Genomic DNA, 17,430 nt, shown 5'->3' with positions numbered 1-17,430 from the left:
CTGGTCATCTGGCCTTGGACTCAGTCTACCTGCAAATTTCCCGTTGAGCTCATCTCCTTTTTTTGCATGGCTGAATTTGTCAGGATTAAAGTACGTAAAATTGCTTAGATATTTTTTTGTGTGTTTATGTACATATTTAATTATCTTGAAAAACATTCATCAGATTTGATTTAGAGCTTGTTATGTCTATGTTGTAATTCTACAACGTTGGGCCGGAGTGGTGGTGAAAACAGCCTGAGCTCCTTACACATTACATCAGGACTCTGCACTGATCACATGATCACAAATTAAAAACAAAATGTAGTAAAATTGTGTTTTTGTTTTCTTCTGTTAAATTTTCACTTAGTTTAGCTTAGACCACAATTAAGCACGTGGATAAATTGTTTGGGATATGTGAAACTCTCTGTATCTTTGTAGTTTTTTCTTTGTTTTTTAACTTCAAAATGATGCTGAAGTGTTTTTCTCAGGGTTGCCCAAGCAGCAGTTAGTAGCATTAGGAGATAGAAAAACAGGTTCTGAATGTTCTGCAGTTGTTGTGAGGATGCCTGTTGCATTGTTCAGGGACAGGTGCGAATGGTCTGGAATGTGAACCTGTAAGTGCTCCGGGCGTCTGTTCCTTTTAGGATGATTAACAACTTTACTGCGTCAGAGATGGAAAAGAAGAACAAACTCTGGAAACTCAGACCATGGCTGAATTCATTCGGGGAGAAATGCCTGCAGGTGCCCCCAGACAGTTCTGCTCCCAACTGTGCCCAACGTTGCAAATTTACAACAACATTTCCCTAAAAACTTACTAAAATGTAAAAAATCTGAAAACTCTTTCATTTCTACATCAGAGGCCTTCTACAACAATATCCGAGAGGTCAAAACACAGCTACATATGCTAAGATCTGATTTGAACAAATCCAGAAGAGAACAGAGAATCCTTTTTCCCTTTAGCAGGTGTTTATTCAAGCACAAGCACTGGCATTCAAACTACAGTGTACAGTGTTCATTACAATAAAACCAAAAGAGAGTTGTTGCTTTCATAATACCTGCCTCCATCCATTCAACTGCCAAATCAAAACACTTTTATCAATCATTTGCTAATTCTACCACCACCCTGAGCTTCCCCAGGACATTCTGTAACTCACACTAACTGGTCTGAATCTACCCTAGATGTCAGGCTGAGGTTAATTCCAGTAAAGTAAGGACGTTCCTCGCATGCACTGTAACCTGCAGGCGCGACAGTAACGAGTTTTGATTTTTAGTCGTGATGAAATCTCATCTCTGACTGTTCGATTCATTGGTGAGTCCTGAATTTTTGGAATCATTATCACCCTCAGCGCTGCCCTCTGCTGGCCTTTCAGAGTTTGGAACACTGAACGAGGTTCCTGCTGATTTCAGCTACATTCCTGCAACCTGCATCAGGTAAATGATGAAAAAAAAAAGAGTTACACAAGTTACTTTAGCATGGTTACACAGGTCACTTTTTGAATTCTAGTGATTTAACCTCCCAGACTCACCAGATAAAGCCATGGACAGACGGAACTCATTGTTCAAGATTTGGAGCACCTCCCTCACTCCTTCCTCACCCTGAGAGATCACACAAGACATATTTCCTGTATCTGCAACACTTTGGCTTCAGTCTGAAAGATATGCTAAAACATATGTAATCAGCACACACAGAGGATGTTAATGATCCTTTTTTTCAGCTTTGTCACGGACCATTTTCTTTCAATTTCCACCATAGATTTTGAACTGGATTGTTGGCCATTTCATTGAAATGTCTTCCATCCATCTACTTTCTATTCCTACTTCATCCTATTTAGGGTTGCGGGGGGATTGGAGCCTATCTCTGCTACTCTTGGGCAAGAAGCTGCGTATATCAACGTGGATGTTTTTTAACTGTGGGAGAAAAAGTTTGAGTACCTGGAGAAAACCCTAGCTGGCACCGGGAGAACATTCAAAATCCACAGAGAAAGTTTAGTTGTTGCTGTGAGGCGACTAACCACCACACCACCATGCAGCTCATCAATATGCCTTTCTTGAAATGAAGTTTGAACACCCTTTGCCCTGTGGCTCAGCATCACCAAACCAACTTTCGATTGTTAGAACGTGAAAACAGTGTGTGATGACTGCCTTCTCTCCTGGTCCTTCATCTGACATCAACCCCAAATCATCAGTGACTGTGGAAATTTGCTTGTTTTCTTCAGTCAGTCATCTTTTTATGATTCACTGGACCTGCATCCAACAAGTTTTCTCTGAGCAAAAAGTAGTTTATCCAAGTGTACTACGAGTATACTTATTTTATACTAAAACTGAGGCAGTATATTGGAAGTTTACTTTTATATACTTAAGAATAGTATAGTGAAATATACTTGACTTACACTGAAAAGTATACAGAAAAGTCTAAGACTAAGTACATTAATACTAAGACTTATACTAAAGCTTATACTTGTACTTTAGTATACTTCTTACTTCTTTCTGTCGCAAAGTACTAATACTTAGTTTATCTTGATCCAAGTACAGAATAATGTCAAGTTGTTGACTCAGCAAAGAAGGACTTGATTTCATAGAGGCTCTTTGTTGTTGAAATGCACATCTTTAATGATTTAAGCAGGTATTTGTAAATACACTGTATGGTATCTTTTAAAATGTTAGATAAATAGCTGGATAGTGTGTTCAAATACCCTGCAGGAAAGGTACTACCTCCAGCCTTAGGCAACACCCTCCCTGATCCTACCAGTGTAAGTTGCTTTGGATACAAGTGTCTGCCAAATGCATAAATAAAAATAGTGTGCTACAAGTAATATGTTAGGTAACTAGCAAGTTTTTTTTTTTTTTGTTTTAGTAATTCTAAGTTCATAAAAGTATAATAATAAATAATAATAATACATTTTATTTGTTAGGCGCCTTTCATGACACTCAAGGTCGCCGATACTTAAAGTATACTTCAGTAAACTAAAATGTGGACTGGAAGTATATAACTAGTACACTAGTAGTATATAGATGAGTGTACTTTTACTTTTGTAAACTTAAAATGTTCCAATTCAGTCCGAAGAAGTATTGAGTTAGTTTACTTTCTAGTACACTACAATTATATGGTTCGTAGTATACTTGCTATACTAAAGAACTTGCTATACTTATACTCGAGCATACTTTTTGCTCAGGGTTATAACCCTCTCCATAGCTCTTGTTGGGGCCATGTTTCCTAAGCATAAGCACTCCATAAGCACTAATTTGTATACTTAGACCTGTTCAGGTACTTGTTTTTTAAAGTTCTAATTAAAACGTGATTCCATGTGTTTTTCCTCTGCTTCATCTGAGAAAATGATTGATTTCTAAGACATTAAAAATATCTTAGGTATTCTTTACTAAACCAGAATCTTACACTGATAAATAGAATAGTTTTTTTTTTAGTTTTTTTAGTTTTTTTTAGTTTTTCTTACAAAATAAGAAAAAACTGATTGTACATCATCCAAGAGTGGTGACTCCACCAGTTTTTACCAGGAGCTAAATGAAAGGAAATACCTTACCTTGTATGCAAGACCCCACACTACTGGACGGCCAATGAACACACACTTGGCTCCCAAGGCCAACGCTTTCAGCACATCACTTCCTGTCCTGATTCCTCCGTCCACATAAACCTCAATCCTGCCCTGCACCGTGTCCACAATCTCTGCCAGAGCGTCAATCTGTTAGCAACAAAGTTGGAAATGTAACAAGAATAATATGACTAACAGTACGGTTAGGTGGTCTGATACATATCTGCTTTAAGTTACCCAAAGCTGAGAAAGATTTAATGCAGGAGCACGCTGATCTTAAACATCTGCATAACACTCTTATGCTGTTTGCAACCAAACTTTATCACTGATAAATGATACCAGTGCTGAAGTTATTGTACTGGGGAAATAGTTCTTAACCCTCTTAACATGAGTTATGTAACAGTAATAATAAAATTCTAAGGATTAGGGACAGAGGCGATTGTATTTTGTATAAACTGTAATAATTGTCAACAAAAACAGACTTGACTCTCATGTGTGTATACTAAATATGAGGCTAAAACCCGGACACTTTTAGCTTAGCTTAACTTAACATGAAGAGTGAAAACAGGGGGAAACATATTTCTGCTTACCAGCACCTCTGAAGGTCACTTATTAACACTTTTCATCCTGTTTGTTAAATCAGTAAACCAGCAACTTATCATTGCTCTACTTGGGCTTTAAACCCGCAGCACAAAGACCACATGGAGGTTCCAGAAGTCAGCTTTACAAGTCCTACAGCTCCAGGATTCATTTAGTTAGGATGAAACAAAAAAGAAGGCTTTATTAGAGTGCTTTGGAGGTATGAACAGTCAGATGGATGGTATCAATCTCATTATCCATCTCCTGATGAGAGCTTCTTTCTGCTACAGATAGTAAAGCAGAGCTACTGTGAAGTACCACTTCATTACTGCTACAGCTACTTTGGCAGCTCACTACTGTTTTGAATCCAGTCACTATTCTTTATTCTAAATCTGCACACCCTGATGTAATTTTATTATAAAGCACAGTAAATAGTGAGTAATATGTTCAGTATCTACCGAGGCCGGGCTTCCGTCCAGCTGTCTCCCCCCATGGTTGGACACAATGATGCCTTGGACACCGTGCTCCAGGGCCAGCTCTGCATCCTCCTTGGTCAGGATGCCCTTGATGATAATGGGGAGGCGGGTGATGGACTGCAGCCAGTAGACGTCCTTCCAGCTGATGGAGGGGTCCAAGGTGTTGGCCGGTACCCCGTACTCCTCTGGGACTGCATTTTCCTGCTTCGAGTGCACACAGTACAAGTACAACCACTTTAAGTGTCCACTTATCCAAATGTGCTGCACTTCTGGTAGCACTCATAATGCTTGAACTTTCATTATCAGGCAACTTTGATTCTTCTTATGCTTTTGAGTCAATTTAAACTTACAATTTGAACCACATTTTACAAGTAGAACTGGTCACTTCTGATAAAAAAAACAACAAAACTTCATGATATGACTTTTATGAAATGTAAAAAAATAGTAAGTAATTTATTTAGTTTAATTATGGCAGAGGGTGATAGATGTTAGCAGTATGGAAATGTAATAAAAAGAAAAAAGACAAACATACCAGTACAAACATAAAAAGTGGAGGCTAAATATAAGCATACAAATGCACATTAGTGAACTACTAAACCACTAAGCTTTGTCCTCTCATGTTTGTTTGGTTTGTCTACTTTTCTTTAGTCAAACCTTAGTAAATCTTTTTCTCAGATTATTTTTCTCCTATGTTGTTACATACTATAGATGCCTGCTGAATATGTAGAAATATTACCTGCAATAATCCCTCAAAGTTCTTGACCTTGAGGTGCGGCGGCAGTTTGAACTGGTTGCGAATGTCGTTGCGGCGCTTTCCTGTGTAGGGCACGTCGACGGTGAGGACCAGGGCCTTGTAGCCGAGCGACTCTACTCGTTGCACGAGCTGCTCTGACAGCTTCCTGTCCCGGTACACATACAGCTGGAACCAGCGGTAGCCATTTGGAGCTGCTTCAACAATCTCCTCCACAGAGCAGGTGGAGTATGTGCTGCTGATGTAGCAGGTGTTGAGGGCCTCGGTGGCTGTGTGGTGAAATTATCATTGAAATGACTGAAGATGGGATTTACATGTTAAAAAATGATTCGGTGTCACAACAAGCTGTCCAAGTGGCTTTTAGAACATTATTCTACACTGTTACATGGCTTTGTGTGGGACCCATGGTTGTGTTGGTCATGTACACCCCCCATTATGATGCATTTGATGTGCTGTTTTGTTCACTGAATTTAATTAGCTTGTTTCCTGATCTTATTTTGTAATATTTTGTTTTATTAACTCATGCACTAATATGTCCTTTCACATTAGCAGCTAGTTTTTGATCAGGCAAATTTGTGGTGTCTATGAATGGAGTTGACTCAGGTACTGTGGACAACGCAGGGGTCCTGGAGATGACACATGCATGTCGGATGAAAGAAACAATGTGCAGCATCATGCTAATGTGCTTGTGTGTACGTGCAGAGAAACTAACCCAAGTAAAAGTTTTATTTTGAATTTATGCACACCTGGAAGTCCCTTTTTTGTGTGTGCTATATAATTTATCTGTAATTATTTCTATGCCATTATTAGGCTGACAAGACACAAGTTACAGTATGTGACATATGGGTCACCATTCAGCTACTTGTGTAAATGTATTACTTAGCTTTGGGGTACATTTTATTAAAATAAAAGCCTATGAGCTTAAAGTTTTGAATAATTATCTGTAAGTGCAAAAAAAAAGCAGTATTGTTTGAATAAAACCTTTTATCTACAACATGTAGACTTGTTGGGAACCTTTTTAGTTGAATAATAATCCCTCATGATTAAGCTCATATGAGATGGGATATTTGACTTCCTGAAATAGTTTTATTAGCTCTAAAAACCTAAACCAATGGAAAAAGCCAGCTTTTAATTTAACAATGACTGACCAAGAAAGAAAAACAAAGTAATAAAGTGTGATCAAAATGAACATGAACATGCAATGAGTATCACTCCCAAAAGCACACAATCCTGACCTCGCGCTGTGGCCACCTCTCCCTCATACCAGGCCAGGCAGTGAAACGCTGTAGGTGCAATACCAACAGGAAAGCTGATTTCTGTCCCCAGCACGGTGGTGCGCGTGTCGCTCACTGACACGTCCCTCAGGATGCGAGGCCGCAGACGGATCCTGAACGGGAAGTACAGATGTTAACAACAACCCATGAAATGTAAAGTGGTGATCATCTAGGAAGCCATGTTGTGATCATCTGAAGCAGAACAGAAGCTAAATGTGAGTAAAATGTACAAGTGTGAGGTGAGCAATGTAAACACTTTGTATAGATGTGTAATTATGCATAATTAAACTCACAAGAACTTCTAAGAGTTTGCCTCTTCAAAATACAATGTAATCTGATTTATATGAAAGAATAATTGAACCTGCTCAGAAACACTGACAAACACAAATCTCTCATGACCAGATAAGATGTTTTACTTTGGTGCAAAGGTTTTACATTTCTACATGTAGACAGGCAGAGCACTCTGGCTTATTCTGAAGCTGAAACTTGTAATCAGTGCTTAGAAATATCTAACATGCTCCACTCACATCAGCAAACAATCCTTAGTGATAGGCTTGTTGTTCTAAAAGCATATACTGTGATGTCAAATTTAATGCACACAGAACACTTCTGCATATGTAGATGTCCATAAAAGTCTCGGTGAACTTTAGTTTTCTCAGTGTACCTTTTGTAAGCCAGGAGATTGTCATCTCTGGTGCAACATTCGTCGGCTCCCGCTGCATAATAATCCCAGGTGGCTTTTGAAAGATGCCCCTTAGCATACTCTTCAAAGTCTGTGAGGCACACCATAGCCATCTCTGCACACTGACCTCCCCCTCTGTGTTGGAGAAGAGCTCAAACAGCTTCAGTGCAATGCTTATTAATATCTAACCCAAGACAAAATATTTCCCCATATCCTCTGATTGATTTTTACATGCAAAACATCTCTTAACTGAATGTTATACCATGATGACTAAGTTAAATGCTGCATTTTATGTTAAAACTTTAAAACAACCACTCAGAGCTTTTATTTTGAACAGATCCAGTTTGGTCTGGAGAGTAAATTTGCTGCACTGCATGTATCAAAACAACCTTTGAGCAACAACGGCACACAAGCAAGTTTAAACTTGTAATAATAAAAAGAAAATACATGAGTGAAATTACAGCTTCAATACTTACCACAGATTATCTCATATAAAAAAAAACAAATCCCTCTGAAACGAGCACGAACTGAAGTTGTGACATCACAGCTCAACCTGAAACTCCCCTTTTATTGGCCTATGTAGTTCAATCAATCAATAACTCACCAGTCAGGCTTCTGCACTTTGACATGTTAGCAAGAAAACTAACTCTTAAAACCTGGCTGTCCTGCTTTTTGCTGCACCTGTGCCAGACCTCCTGTCCACACAGTTGCTTTTGTCTGGAACAGAATGAGATTTTTGAATATAGCTGCTATGAAAGCATGATGTGGCCCAACAGCAACCCCTGCTTTTATTGTGTTTACACGAGCTGCAGATGTGCTGATGGTGATTCCAACTATAGTGAGGACATAGGGCCTCTGGTACAGGGCTCAGTGCTCCAGGTGCAGCATACATATTTACACAGTGTTGGTACACATGCATACAGGGGGTGCTGCGATATGAATAATCTTCTTTTAACTGTCTTTCCATTCATGGTTTAGAACCTTTTTTGTATTGAGATTATTAAGTTAATGTGCATCCAAAACAGATTTTCAGCACTTGATCACAACTATTAGCATGAGGCATTTTTATACAGCCAGTATTGGACTTTTCAACATTGACTAATGTCTGTCATCTAAATGTAAACATTCTTAACTTAACTGCATGCTTACAGCTTGACACATATGGATACAAAACTTTCTGTAGCATGTGCAACAACAAGGAAATAACCGTTGTTGTGACTTTAGGCTTTACACATGCGCATATTTGTTTTTTTTTTAGTTTGATCGGCTGTCACAGGCATTAAATTACTTATATCTTAGAAAGAATTTTTTGACAAAATTCTGTAAAACTGACCTTTAAATAAAATATCCTCCAGCTAAACCAAATTTACAGCAGGACCCAGATTAAAAGGGGCTAAAGGTCCCCTCTCAGTGGTTTGCCACGGTGGGTCGTCAAAAACACCTCTTAATGCATATGCAAAATTTATGCCAAACTCCAACTTAATGACAAAAGGTGCCATAGATTTGCATGGAGCTATCCGCACAGCCAGTTGTTGAAATGGATCTTGGATACTTGGAGTGTGGTGAGACACCAGGTAAAGTAGGATGCTGAGAGTGTATCTGCAGTTCATGTTCGGCAGTTCTACAGCAAAAGGCTAGCCTAAGGGTGCTGGCTGTGCGGATAACTCCATGCAGATCTATGGCACCTTTTGTCACACAGCTGGGTGGTTGGCAGAAAATCTGCATATGCATTAAGGTGTGTTACTGATGTAACAGGCCGACGACCAGCCCACAGTGGCAAACCACTGAGAGAAGTGGCTTTTTGCTGTTTGTAAGCAGCAGCAGACCATTGAAGAAACGTCAACTGCTGATCCTACAACCTTTAGCCACCTTTTAGATCTCTGTGTCCTTCCAAATTTGAACATATGCTGCATTCATTGTACTTCAAAAGTGTTGCTTTTACTCACAACTCTAAAAATGATGGCTCTCGGTTTGCTTTGTTGAACTTCTATTCAAAATAAGCTATAATTGACAGTTATGTAGTTGATTTTCACAACATGGTGAATAATTACCCCACTGGAACTTTATCTGATCTTCTGTTTAATTAAATTTTTTATTATTTTAAGTTTACTATGTGAGCTGCTGATTTTGGCAATGATAACAAATGGAGAGTAATAAAATTGGGAATGAGGAACCTATTCCCAGTTTCCAGTGAATGTACCAAATTAGCAAAAACACGACAAACCTGAACCATAAAACTAGATGAGACATGTATCCCTCAGTTTTTAAAACAAGTTTGAACGACCTGAGAAATTCTTGAAGTCGGTGTTCACAGTGTTTTATGTTCAGATAATGATAAGTTAATGTGTGTTTGAATTTAAACCTGATCCCTTTGGGAGGACATGAGATTGTTCCCCTTCTTTAATTTCTTTCTTCTTTATTAAGCTTTTTTAAAACCTATTTATCTTTTAGGGTCACACGGTGGTGTGGTGGTTAGCAATGTTGCCTCACAGCAAAAGGGTTCCTGGTTCAAATCCTGGCTGGGGCCCTTCTGTGTGGAGTTTGCATGTACTTCCTGTGTGTGCTTGGGTTCTCTCTGAGGTCTCTGGCTTCCTCTCGCTGTCCAAAAACATGTATGTTAGGTTAATTGATGATTGACCTTAGGAATTAGTGTGCAAAGTTGGTTGTCTTGTACCATGTCTTAACTGAACAATAAGTGCCTAAATTAACTCAGAATACTCATAATGTGTCTGCTATCTTCCATAATGAATGCAATCTTTTTTTCTTTACCTTTGGTGTTTAGAATATTTTGCAAATTTGACAAGCTTATCTAGCATTACCCCTGATAAGTATTATTATCATGCTTATGAAGCTGGCTTGGGAGCCAGATCCGTCTGAGAGCTCATGTTTCTTTTTCTCAGGCTGCATGCATCTGACTCCCCTCCAGTTCGAACAGATTTCCAAATGGCATTTTTTTAGGTCAGGCCAACCCAAACCATGGGACAGGTTTGATACATGACTGTGAAGAGAAGTGGAGTTGAAGGTCTTGGACTGTGAAGTCATGTGTGGAACTTGATAAGCATGCGCAAGTACTTCTTTCTGTAATTGCAGATACAGCTGGCATGAACTTCAAGCAGATTTGGTACCTGGCCTGGCTAAACTTGCTCACATATAACTGGAGGCACCACAGGCAGGGAAATGCTCCTTTTAAGAGCCTGGTTGCATATGCTTATGAGAATGGCTTTGCATTGGTAGGTGCTGCAGCTGTCGTTGCAATAAATGGTGCACAGCATTCATATGCAGCTTTTTTATCTTCTAATTTCTTTATGACAAAGCCATAAGATTATTCAGCTATGAAGCATCAAGAGACAAATTGCACCATGCCTGATACTGCTGATATTTTTGCTTCTTCATGGTTGCCCAGACACAAATATTTCAAAAGCCTGGACAAAACTGCCATCTAGTGGCTGCAGGTGTCAGACCTATGTGACTGACCAACTTCTGTTATAACTTACTTATTTTAAATCACAGTTTTGCCCTTTTCTACACTTTCTACACCCTTACATACATGATGGTTTTCAGTTGCTTATCACCACAGTTAATGGCTTGACTGCCTGTCACACATAATAAAAGATATGAGAAATAACAGAACAATTGATTGAAAATTGCACCTAAAGCATTGGGCTTACATGGGGGAAACTCTCCAAATGTAAATCTGAATTTACTGCCACGCTCCAATCAATTAAATATATTCACTGATTGACAATCAACAAATTAAACGTGTATGTAAATGATCTGATACATTTACAGTTGAAATGGATTTATTATAGTGTGCTTACATATCTTTCTTTGTGTTTCCTTTCAAAATAAAGGCAAATAAGTGAAGCTTTATTTTCCTGCCCTGTGAAGATTTCACTGCGGTTTTCACCACATCTTCACAGAGATGAGTGAACCGATTTTACCCCTTATAGTTTACTCACCGATTACAACTGTTCATTCTCTCTCAGCTGAAGCTCTTCCTTCCGGCCAGGCTCATAACCTGTGAACTGTCCACAGCCAGAACATAAAGCACAGTGAGTAGTACTGCTCCCACCAATAGTGACTCTGCAATTTGTCCATAATAACAACCATAATAACCAACTAAAATTACAATGAACAAAATATAATTTTATAGATTAAAAGGTCCTTATTAGGTCTACATGCAGGTTCTGGGACCGTGAGGGCCAAGGCAAAACACTCTTGAAGCGCTCCACTTTGGATTTTTACAGTCTTCAGAATATTATGGAGTAAAATTCAATCCACTTCTTTCCAAAATGCATGTTTAGCTGTTCTTACTCAACTTACCTCTGATGCTCAATTTTGTGGCAAAGACACCAGTTAAATTTTCTTTTGGTTGTTCATCCATTAAGTCATTTTTGTGTTAAAGAATCTTCTAAATCTGCTATATATTTACTCTAGATGGTATTTCTTTGGCTTCTAGTTCTACGGTGAGGAACCTTGGAGTTATTTTTGACCAGAATTCATCATTTGACTCACATATAAAACAGGTTTCCAGGGCTGCCTTCTTTCACCTTTGTAATATTGCCAAAATCAGGAACAAGAGAAACTGCCTCATGCATTTGGGCAACTGTAATCTTTATTATTGGCCTGTGCCCTGATCCAAAATGCTGCAGCTAGAGTCCTGATACGATCTAACAGGAGAGATAATGTTTCTCCAGTTTTAGCTTCTCTTCATTAGCTCCCTGTTAAATTCATAATAGAATTTAAGATTCTTCTCCCCACCTATAAAGCTCTTAATGACCGAGCTCCATCATATCTTAAAGATCTCATTGTTAGATATTTTGTTATTTTGTTGTTAGAGCCTTCAGTTATCAGGCCCCTCTCTGCAGAACCAGCTGCCAGTTTGGGTTCAGGAAGCAGACACCCTCTCTACCTTTAAGGTTAGGTATAAAACTTTCCTTTATGAGAAAGCTTATAGTTAGGGATGGCTCAGGTGACCCTGAAACATCCCATAGTTACACTGCTATAGGTCTAGACTGCTGGGGGCCCTCATCTGTCACACCTTTCCTCACTTTGCTCTCTTTTCCCCCCTTTTATGTCCTCATTATGTACATTTGGCATTATTGTGGTTATTAACTTGTGTTTCCCTGTCTCAACAGATATTCTTTGAATGATGTCACGGTGTTTGTTGTCCCCCTCTTTTCGGTCTTCTCAAACCCCAGTGGATGGCCGCCCTTCCTGAGTCTGGTTCTGCCAGAGGTTTCTTCCTGTTAAAGGGAGTCGTTCCTTTCCACAGTCGCCTCAGGCTCAGGACGGGAGATTGGACCGAAGAGAAGTTTCGGTGCAATCTGTTGGTTTCCTTAGCTAGGAAATTGTTTTTTTAAATCGGTTCTGTATGACAGAATTAGGCTAATTTTGAATTGAATTAATTGGATTTAAGATATTTGCTGCATTTGCTGTTGCCATGACACCGACACCAGAAGATTTCTTGAGTGTATCTCAGATGCCACAGGCTTACACAGAGCAGTAATATATGGAAAAGCATGCTTTCTGGCCCTCAATTTGTCCTTTGCCTTTCCTGATACATGATAAACGGAGGAATCAGCAACAAAAAAAGCCTTTCTATCGTTTTAATGCCTGCTTCCACTTTGTGGGCATGAATTCTTTTAATTGGCTTTTAATTTCAAGTGTTAGCCAGCAGGTAAATAGACTACTGATTATTGAAACATAATGCAGTACATGGCCTTTCTTATCTAGTTCTTGCTTGAAATCTATCCAGCATGGACTGTGTAAGAAAATGTCCTCGATGTTCTGCCTCTTCTAACTTTCTTAGTGGGAGATCATCGCACATGTAAGTTTAGCTGAATTCACTGCACAGATGTTGTTTCTAAGTTGATTGAACGGTGATTTTTATCAAATGACGCTGCTGTTATATAATCAGGATTTTACTGGACCCCAAGTTGGGCTGATTTTTAGCCAGTTTCCAACATGTTTAGCCATCCAATAAAGAAAATTTTCAGCCAGTTTCCGACATGTTTAGCCATCCAATAAAGAAAAATTTCCAGAAATGAACAAATACTTTATTTATCCCAATGAGGAATATGCGAATGAAAGCAGCTTTATTGGGAATTCAGCTGAATCAATATTTGACTGTTTTTGCAAATTGATGTAAAAAGATGAGTGTGATTCAAACCCCAACCGGATAATCTGGGTGTTAGTATGGCTTTGGCTCAGGATCAGAATCATTACATTCCTAAGAGCTTGGCTGAAGGCAACAGGCCTCCTTCTTGGATCCTGAAGACATTCTGTCATTACAGAAAATTTAAATCCACATTTATTGATCCGATAAGCTGTTTGTATACAGCTTTCACAGAGCTTCGCTATCGTGTGATTTCAGTCGGACTAACGTGTACAAATATTCTAAAAGTCTACTTTTGGTTTGACACACACAATGATTAGTTTTTTATAGTGTCATATAAACATGAAATATGCCAAGTGTAAGACTAGAATACATTAGGGAAGAAAATACCTCCACGAGACTGACTGTTTAAGCTTTTTAACCACAAATAAAGAAGAAAGTTAAAGCATGTAAAAAATTGTGCCCAAATGTTAAGGTGTGTGTGAGATATTTTGTTCCTTAAATAAGCTTTTCATTCTGTAGCATATGTAGTTTTAGTCATCTAGAAACATCTTTCCAATGAACCCTTTCACAGTAGCGTTCAACTCTGAGCACTTGAGGGCAGTACAGTACTGAAGGAAGTCAGATCTTCAAGCAGGAAACGTGCGTTCTCTGATTTAAAGTAAGCGTCTATACGCTTATAAAGACAGTATAAATGACACAACGCATATTGTTGCACTACACTTCGTACGATCCTTCTTACTGAGTTCTGTTGAATGTTTTTGAGGCAATATATAAAATAACATCTTGTGTCTTAAAAAACGGATTAAAATGATTAAATATTAACTGTGATAATACAGTATACACACATAATTAAGTGCAGAATTTTTCCTCCTCTTTCTTCTCATTCCTGAATCTTACTGTTATGTGTTTTACCACCAGGCAGCACTAATAAGATTTATTTCTCCTTTTTGTTTCAGGTGCAGTTGTGTTTTTCTTCCCAGTGTGGTTGTATTTCTGTGGTGACTGTGAGCCTCTGTCCTGTGTAGTCTGTGAAAAGGTGGCAGTCATTTAGACCAGCTGAATGGCTGCTGAGAGCACATTGTTCAGGTGAATTTCTAGAAAACTTGGTGTTTGGTAATTGGTTTACTGTTTTCAGAAAAGGTGATGATTTACCCACATTAGTTTATGATTCACAGAAATGAACATATTTCACAGATTTTCTGCTCTGCTCATCACCTTCAGACCCTAAAACCCATCCTGATAACGTTTTTATTGATATTCATTTGCCTGGTGGAAAAACTCTGGGTTTCTACCATTTGGGGTAAAAGGAAAACAACGGATATAGATGAATCTGATAAAGAGCACACAGTGTGAAAAAAACAAAACACACGTAATGAAGTGGATAAAATCTCTGTCTTACCTTAAGTTGAACCGTTTAGCGGGCCTGCGGTAATGTCGGCTCACCTCTCATGTAATGGGGTCATGTCAAAGTTCAGTGCAGCCCCCACCCCTTATCCACCCCCGCCCCCTCACAGCGAGAAGCTCCGCCCACTTTGGCTCCATACCAGATAAGCCCCTCGTCAGCACTTTTTGTCCTGGCCTTTCTTTGTGCCAAAAAACACCAAAGCTCAGGTCAAACATTTCCCGTTTTTCTCTGTCCTTTATTCTGGACTTCCTTCCCCCCGTCCTACACCATCGCTCCATCTTTCTTTAGGTTTTCTCCCTGACTTTTGCTACTCATCCATCTTTCTGTCCGTTCCTCTTTCCCTTTTATTTCTATCTTTCCGCTTTCCTTTTCTTCTTCCTGTCAGTCGTTGCTGTGTGTGTGACGGGTTTTTGAGAATTTATTTTGCATAAATTAAATGGAAGATCACACCTCGAAAATAAATAATTGGACAAGCAATTAGAAATAAGCAAGAATTTATTTTGACAACTCATAAAAGGTATTTTTGGACATTCACATATAAAAAACAGACAATAAATAATAACTTTCATCAAACATAAGAGATTTTTGGCAATGAAAGTGTGTAGGATCTACTTTTTTTTTTTACACACATCTACCTTTTGGTACAGTTTAAATGTTACATTAGATTTACATGCTTTGTCTTTATTTATGGTTGAAAAGCTAAAACAATCAAGATTGAACTGTCAAACTTGTCAAGTGGAGTGTAGACTCAGTTGGGCATTTTGAGTGTCGTACATAAAACACAGATGTCCTACGCTTTGATATCATGAGCCTGTTATGATAGGGTCCCCACCCGTAAGTGATGGATCGATGGCAGGACGTGAAAGAAAATGTTATGAATGCCGCAGTGTCTCGGCTCACTCATGGCGAAACAAAATGCCTCAAGAAGTTGTTCAAGCATTTTAAAACAGCGGTGGGGTGCAGTGTGGTAAAATTAGATTCTCCCGTTCTTATTACATTATGGCTTTTGAATTGAATTTTCTCTTTGTAAATGTAATATCTTTGGTAACAAAACCTGACTTCCTGAGAGATGTCTATCTCTCTTTTCCAGTGCATCTCAGAATGTTTGTTAAATCTTCCTGCACTGAGGCTGAATCCGACGAGCTGGACCTCCATGGGGAGGTGTGAGTGTTACCTGTACCAAGAGGAGGTGCAAATTGTGTTAATCCACAGTTGGCTGCGATGCTTAATACCTTAGAGTTAGATCTGGCTCGAGGGCCATCGTATTGGAGGTACTGAACGTTCAGCTGAGTGGAAAACCTCTTCCACATGCTGGTTGAGGCTCTGCCCCGAGGCTGCAGCCCAGCACGCTGCGGCACATGTGTGTTGAATTGTCAAGGTGTTATCATGCCCTGGCGAGGCTCCGAGCTCCTCCACCTCTGTGTCTCCCGGGTTCACTATCAGACTAAATATAACAGAATCCATGGACAGGTCGCACATCCTTGAAGCTTTTCATTTGACTCTGCAGCAAGGCCTTAGCTGCGCCAGCTGTCAAATGCCCCCCCAATCATTCTAAAAGAAAAGAAAGCCTCTTTTATCATCCAGGCAAATTTAAAGATGTTTTTCAGCAGGTTTTCAGAAAAAGAGCAATAAAATTCCGGGGTTCGATGCAGAATAGATGAAGAATTCTGTAGATAAGATTAATAGATAAAACATTTGGTGAAATCAATTGAAGAAAATCCGCTTTACAAAGTGAATTTTAAGGGTCTGGTTTAAGAGTATTTAAATGTTCCAGTTTAGATTAGAGTCAAAAGACAATCTTTTGAAAATGAAAAGAAAAATGAATCCCTGGTGACTGTGAGTTATTTTCACGGGTGAGACTCACATTTCTTTCTTTTTTCAATATATACACTCATGAATATTTGGGATTACTGATGTTTTTATGGGGAAAAAGATATGAAAAATGTCTAAAGAAGAAAAAGAAAAAAACCCACAAAGTATAAAGTTTCAACTGGAAAAAATCTCATAAATTAGTTAAACTTAAGAAATTATTTTAAGATATTTGTTTTGAAGCTCTTGCAAATGCCTTTAAACATAATAGCATAAAGTTATTTAAGGAGGTTAAATTGTACTGATATTTAATTCAGTGTAAAACAAGAATAAACTTATGATTTGGCAAATTGTGGGAATTTTATGCTCTGGAGAAATACTTGAAAATGTGCATTATTTTCACCCTCTTCGTGGTTGAGTGTTTGTAGAAGACATGTGTGGAGACTTGGGAGCAGAGCAGCGGTGCGGTATCTCTGTGTCTCAATGGAAACGTTGAATGCTGAATCAAAAGGCAAAGAAGGGAACAGATCAGTGGCTGTAAATGTCATGTAGCGGATGAGTGATGGATGTCCAGAGCATTTGATGTCTGAGAGAGATATGAGTATATTTTACAGGCTGCAGTCACGCCATTTCAAACTTCTATGATTCAATCCTACACACCAGCGACTGATGATTCACATCTACAAAGCAGTAGTGGTGTTGTGTGAAAGTGTTATTTCTGCTCAGTTTTTCCTTCTAAATGGAAGAGGGAGTATGTCATGATTTGTGTGAAGGATTCATTTTTCCCTGAAGTGTGCTTGAAGCTA

The 17,430-nt window shown here is 38.8% G+C and overlaps 1 protein-coding gene across 4 annotated transcripts; it reads right to left on the bottom strand.

Annotated features, from left to right (window-relative positions):
* Positions 1–923: 923 nt before the first annotated feature.
* hao2 (hydroxyacid oxidase 2 (long chain)) lies at positions 924–14,841 on the bottom strand. 4 transcript variants are annotated; one of them, XM_072397439.1, is made up of 9 exons: positions 14,810–14,841; positions 11,249–11,314; positions 7,272–7,424; positions 6,569–6,720; positions 5,319–5,602; positions 4,565–4,783; positions 3,519–3,677; positions 1,506–1,575; positions 924–1,401 (listed from the first exon to the last, which is right to left on the bottom strand). In XM_072397439.1, exons 2-9 carry the CDS (start codon positions 11,263–11,265, stop codon positions 1,346–1,348), a joined length of 1,110 nt encoding a protein of 369 aa, XP_072253540.1. In that variant the 5' UTR covers positions 11,266–11,314; positions 14,810–14,841; the 3' UTR covers positions 924–1,345. The 4 variants fall into 4 exon arrangements, with proteins under 4 accessions (XP_072253540.1, XP_072253539.1, XP_072253541.1 ...); XM_072397438.1 differs by having other exon boundaries at positions 4,565–4,786; positions 14,810–14,839; XM_072397440.1 differs by lacking the exons at positions 11,249–11,314; positions 14,810–14,841 and adding an exon at positions 7,894–8,016 and having other exon boundaries at positions 4,565–4,786.
* Between the last annotated feature and the right edge of the window lie 2,589 nt (positions 14,842–17,430).

Source organism: Leuresthes tenuis, unplaced genomic scaffold (genome assembly GCF_036924035.1).
Source record: "Leuresthes tenuis unplaced genomic scaffold, fLeuTen1.0.hap1 SCAF_12, whole genome shotgun sequence".
In the NCBI taxonomy this organism is placed as follows: Eukaryota; Metazoa; Chordata; class Actinopteri; order Atheriniformes; family Atherinopsidae; genus Leuresthes; species Leuresthes tenuis.
The sequence above is the reverse complement of the archived record's forward strand: the minus strand, read 5'-3'. Positions and strand labels throughout refer to the sequence as shown.

What these genes read in the sequence shown, in the direction of transcription:
- hao2 (XM_072397438.1), bottom strand. An exon ending in TGGACGGAAGCCCGGCCTCG is followed by an intron (nt 3,678 to 4,564) that starts GTAGATACTGAA and finishes TGTTGCTAACAG; the next exon opens with ATTGACGCTCTGGCAGAGAT. An exon ending in TCTGTCCATGGCTTTATCTG is followed by an intron (nt 1,402 to 1,505) that starts GTGAGTCTGGGA and finishes TACCTGATGCAG; the next exon opens with GTTGCAGGAATGTAGCTGAA.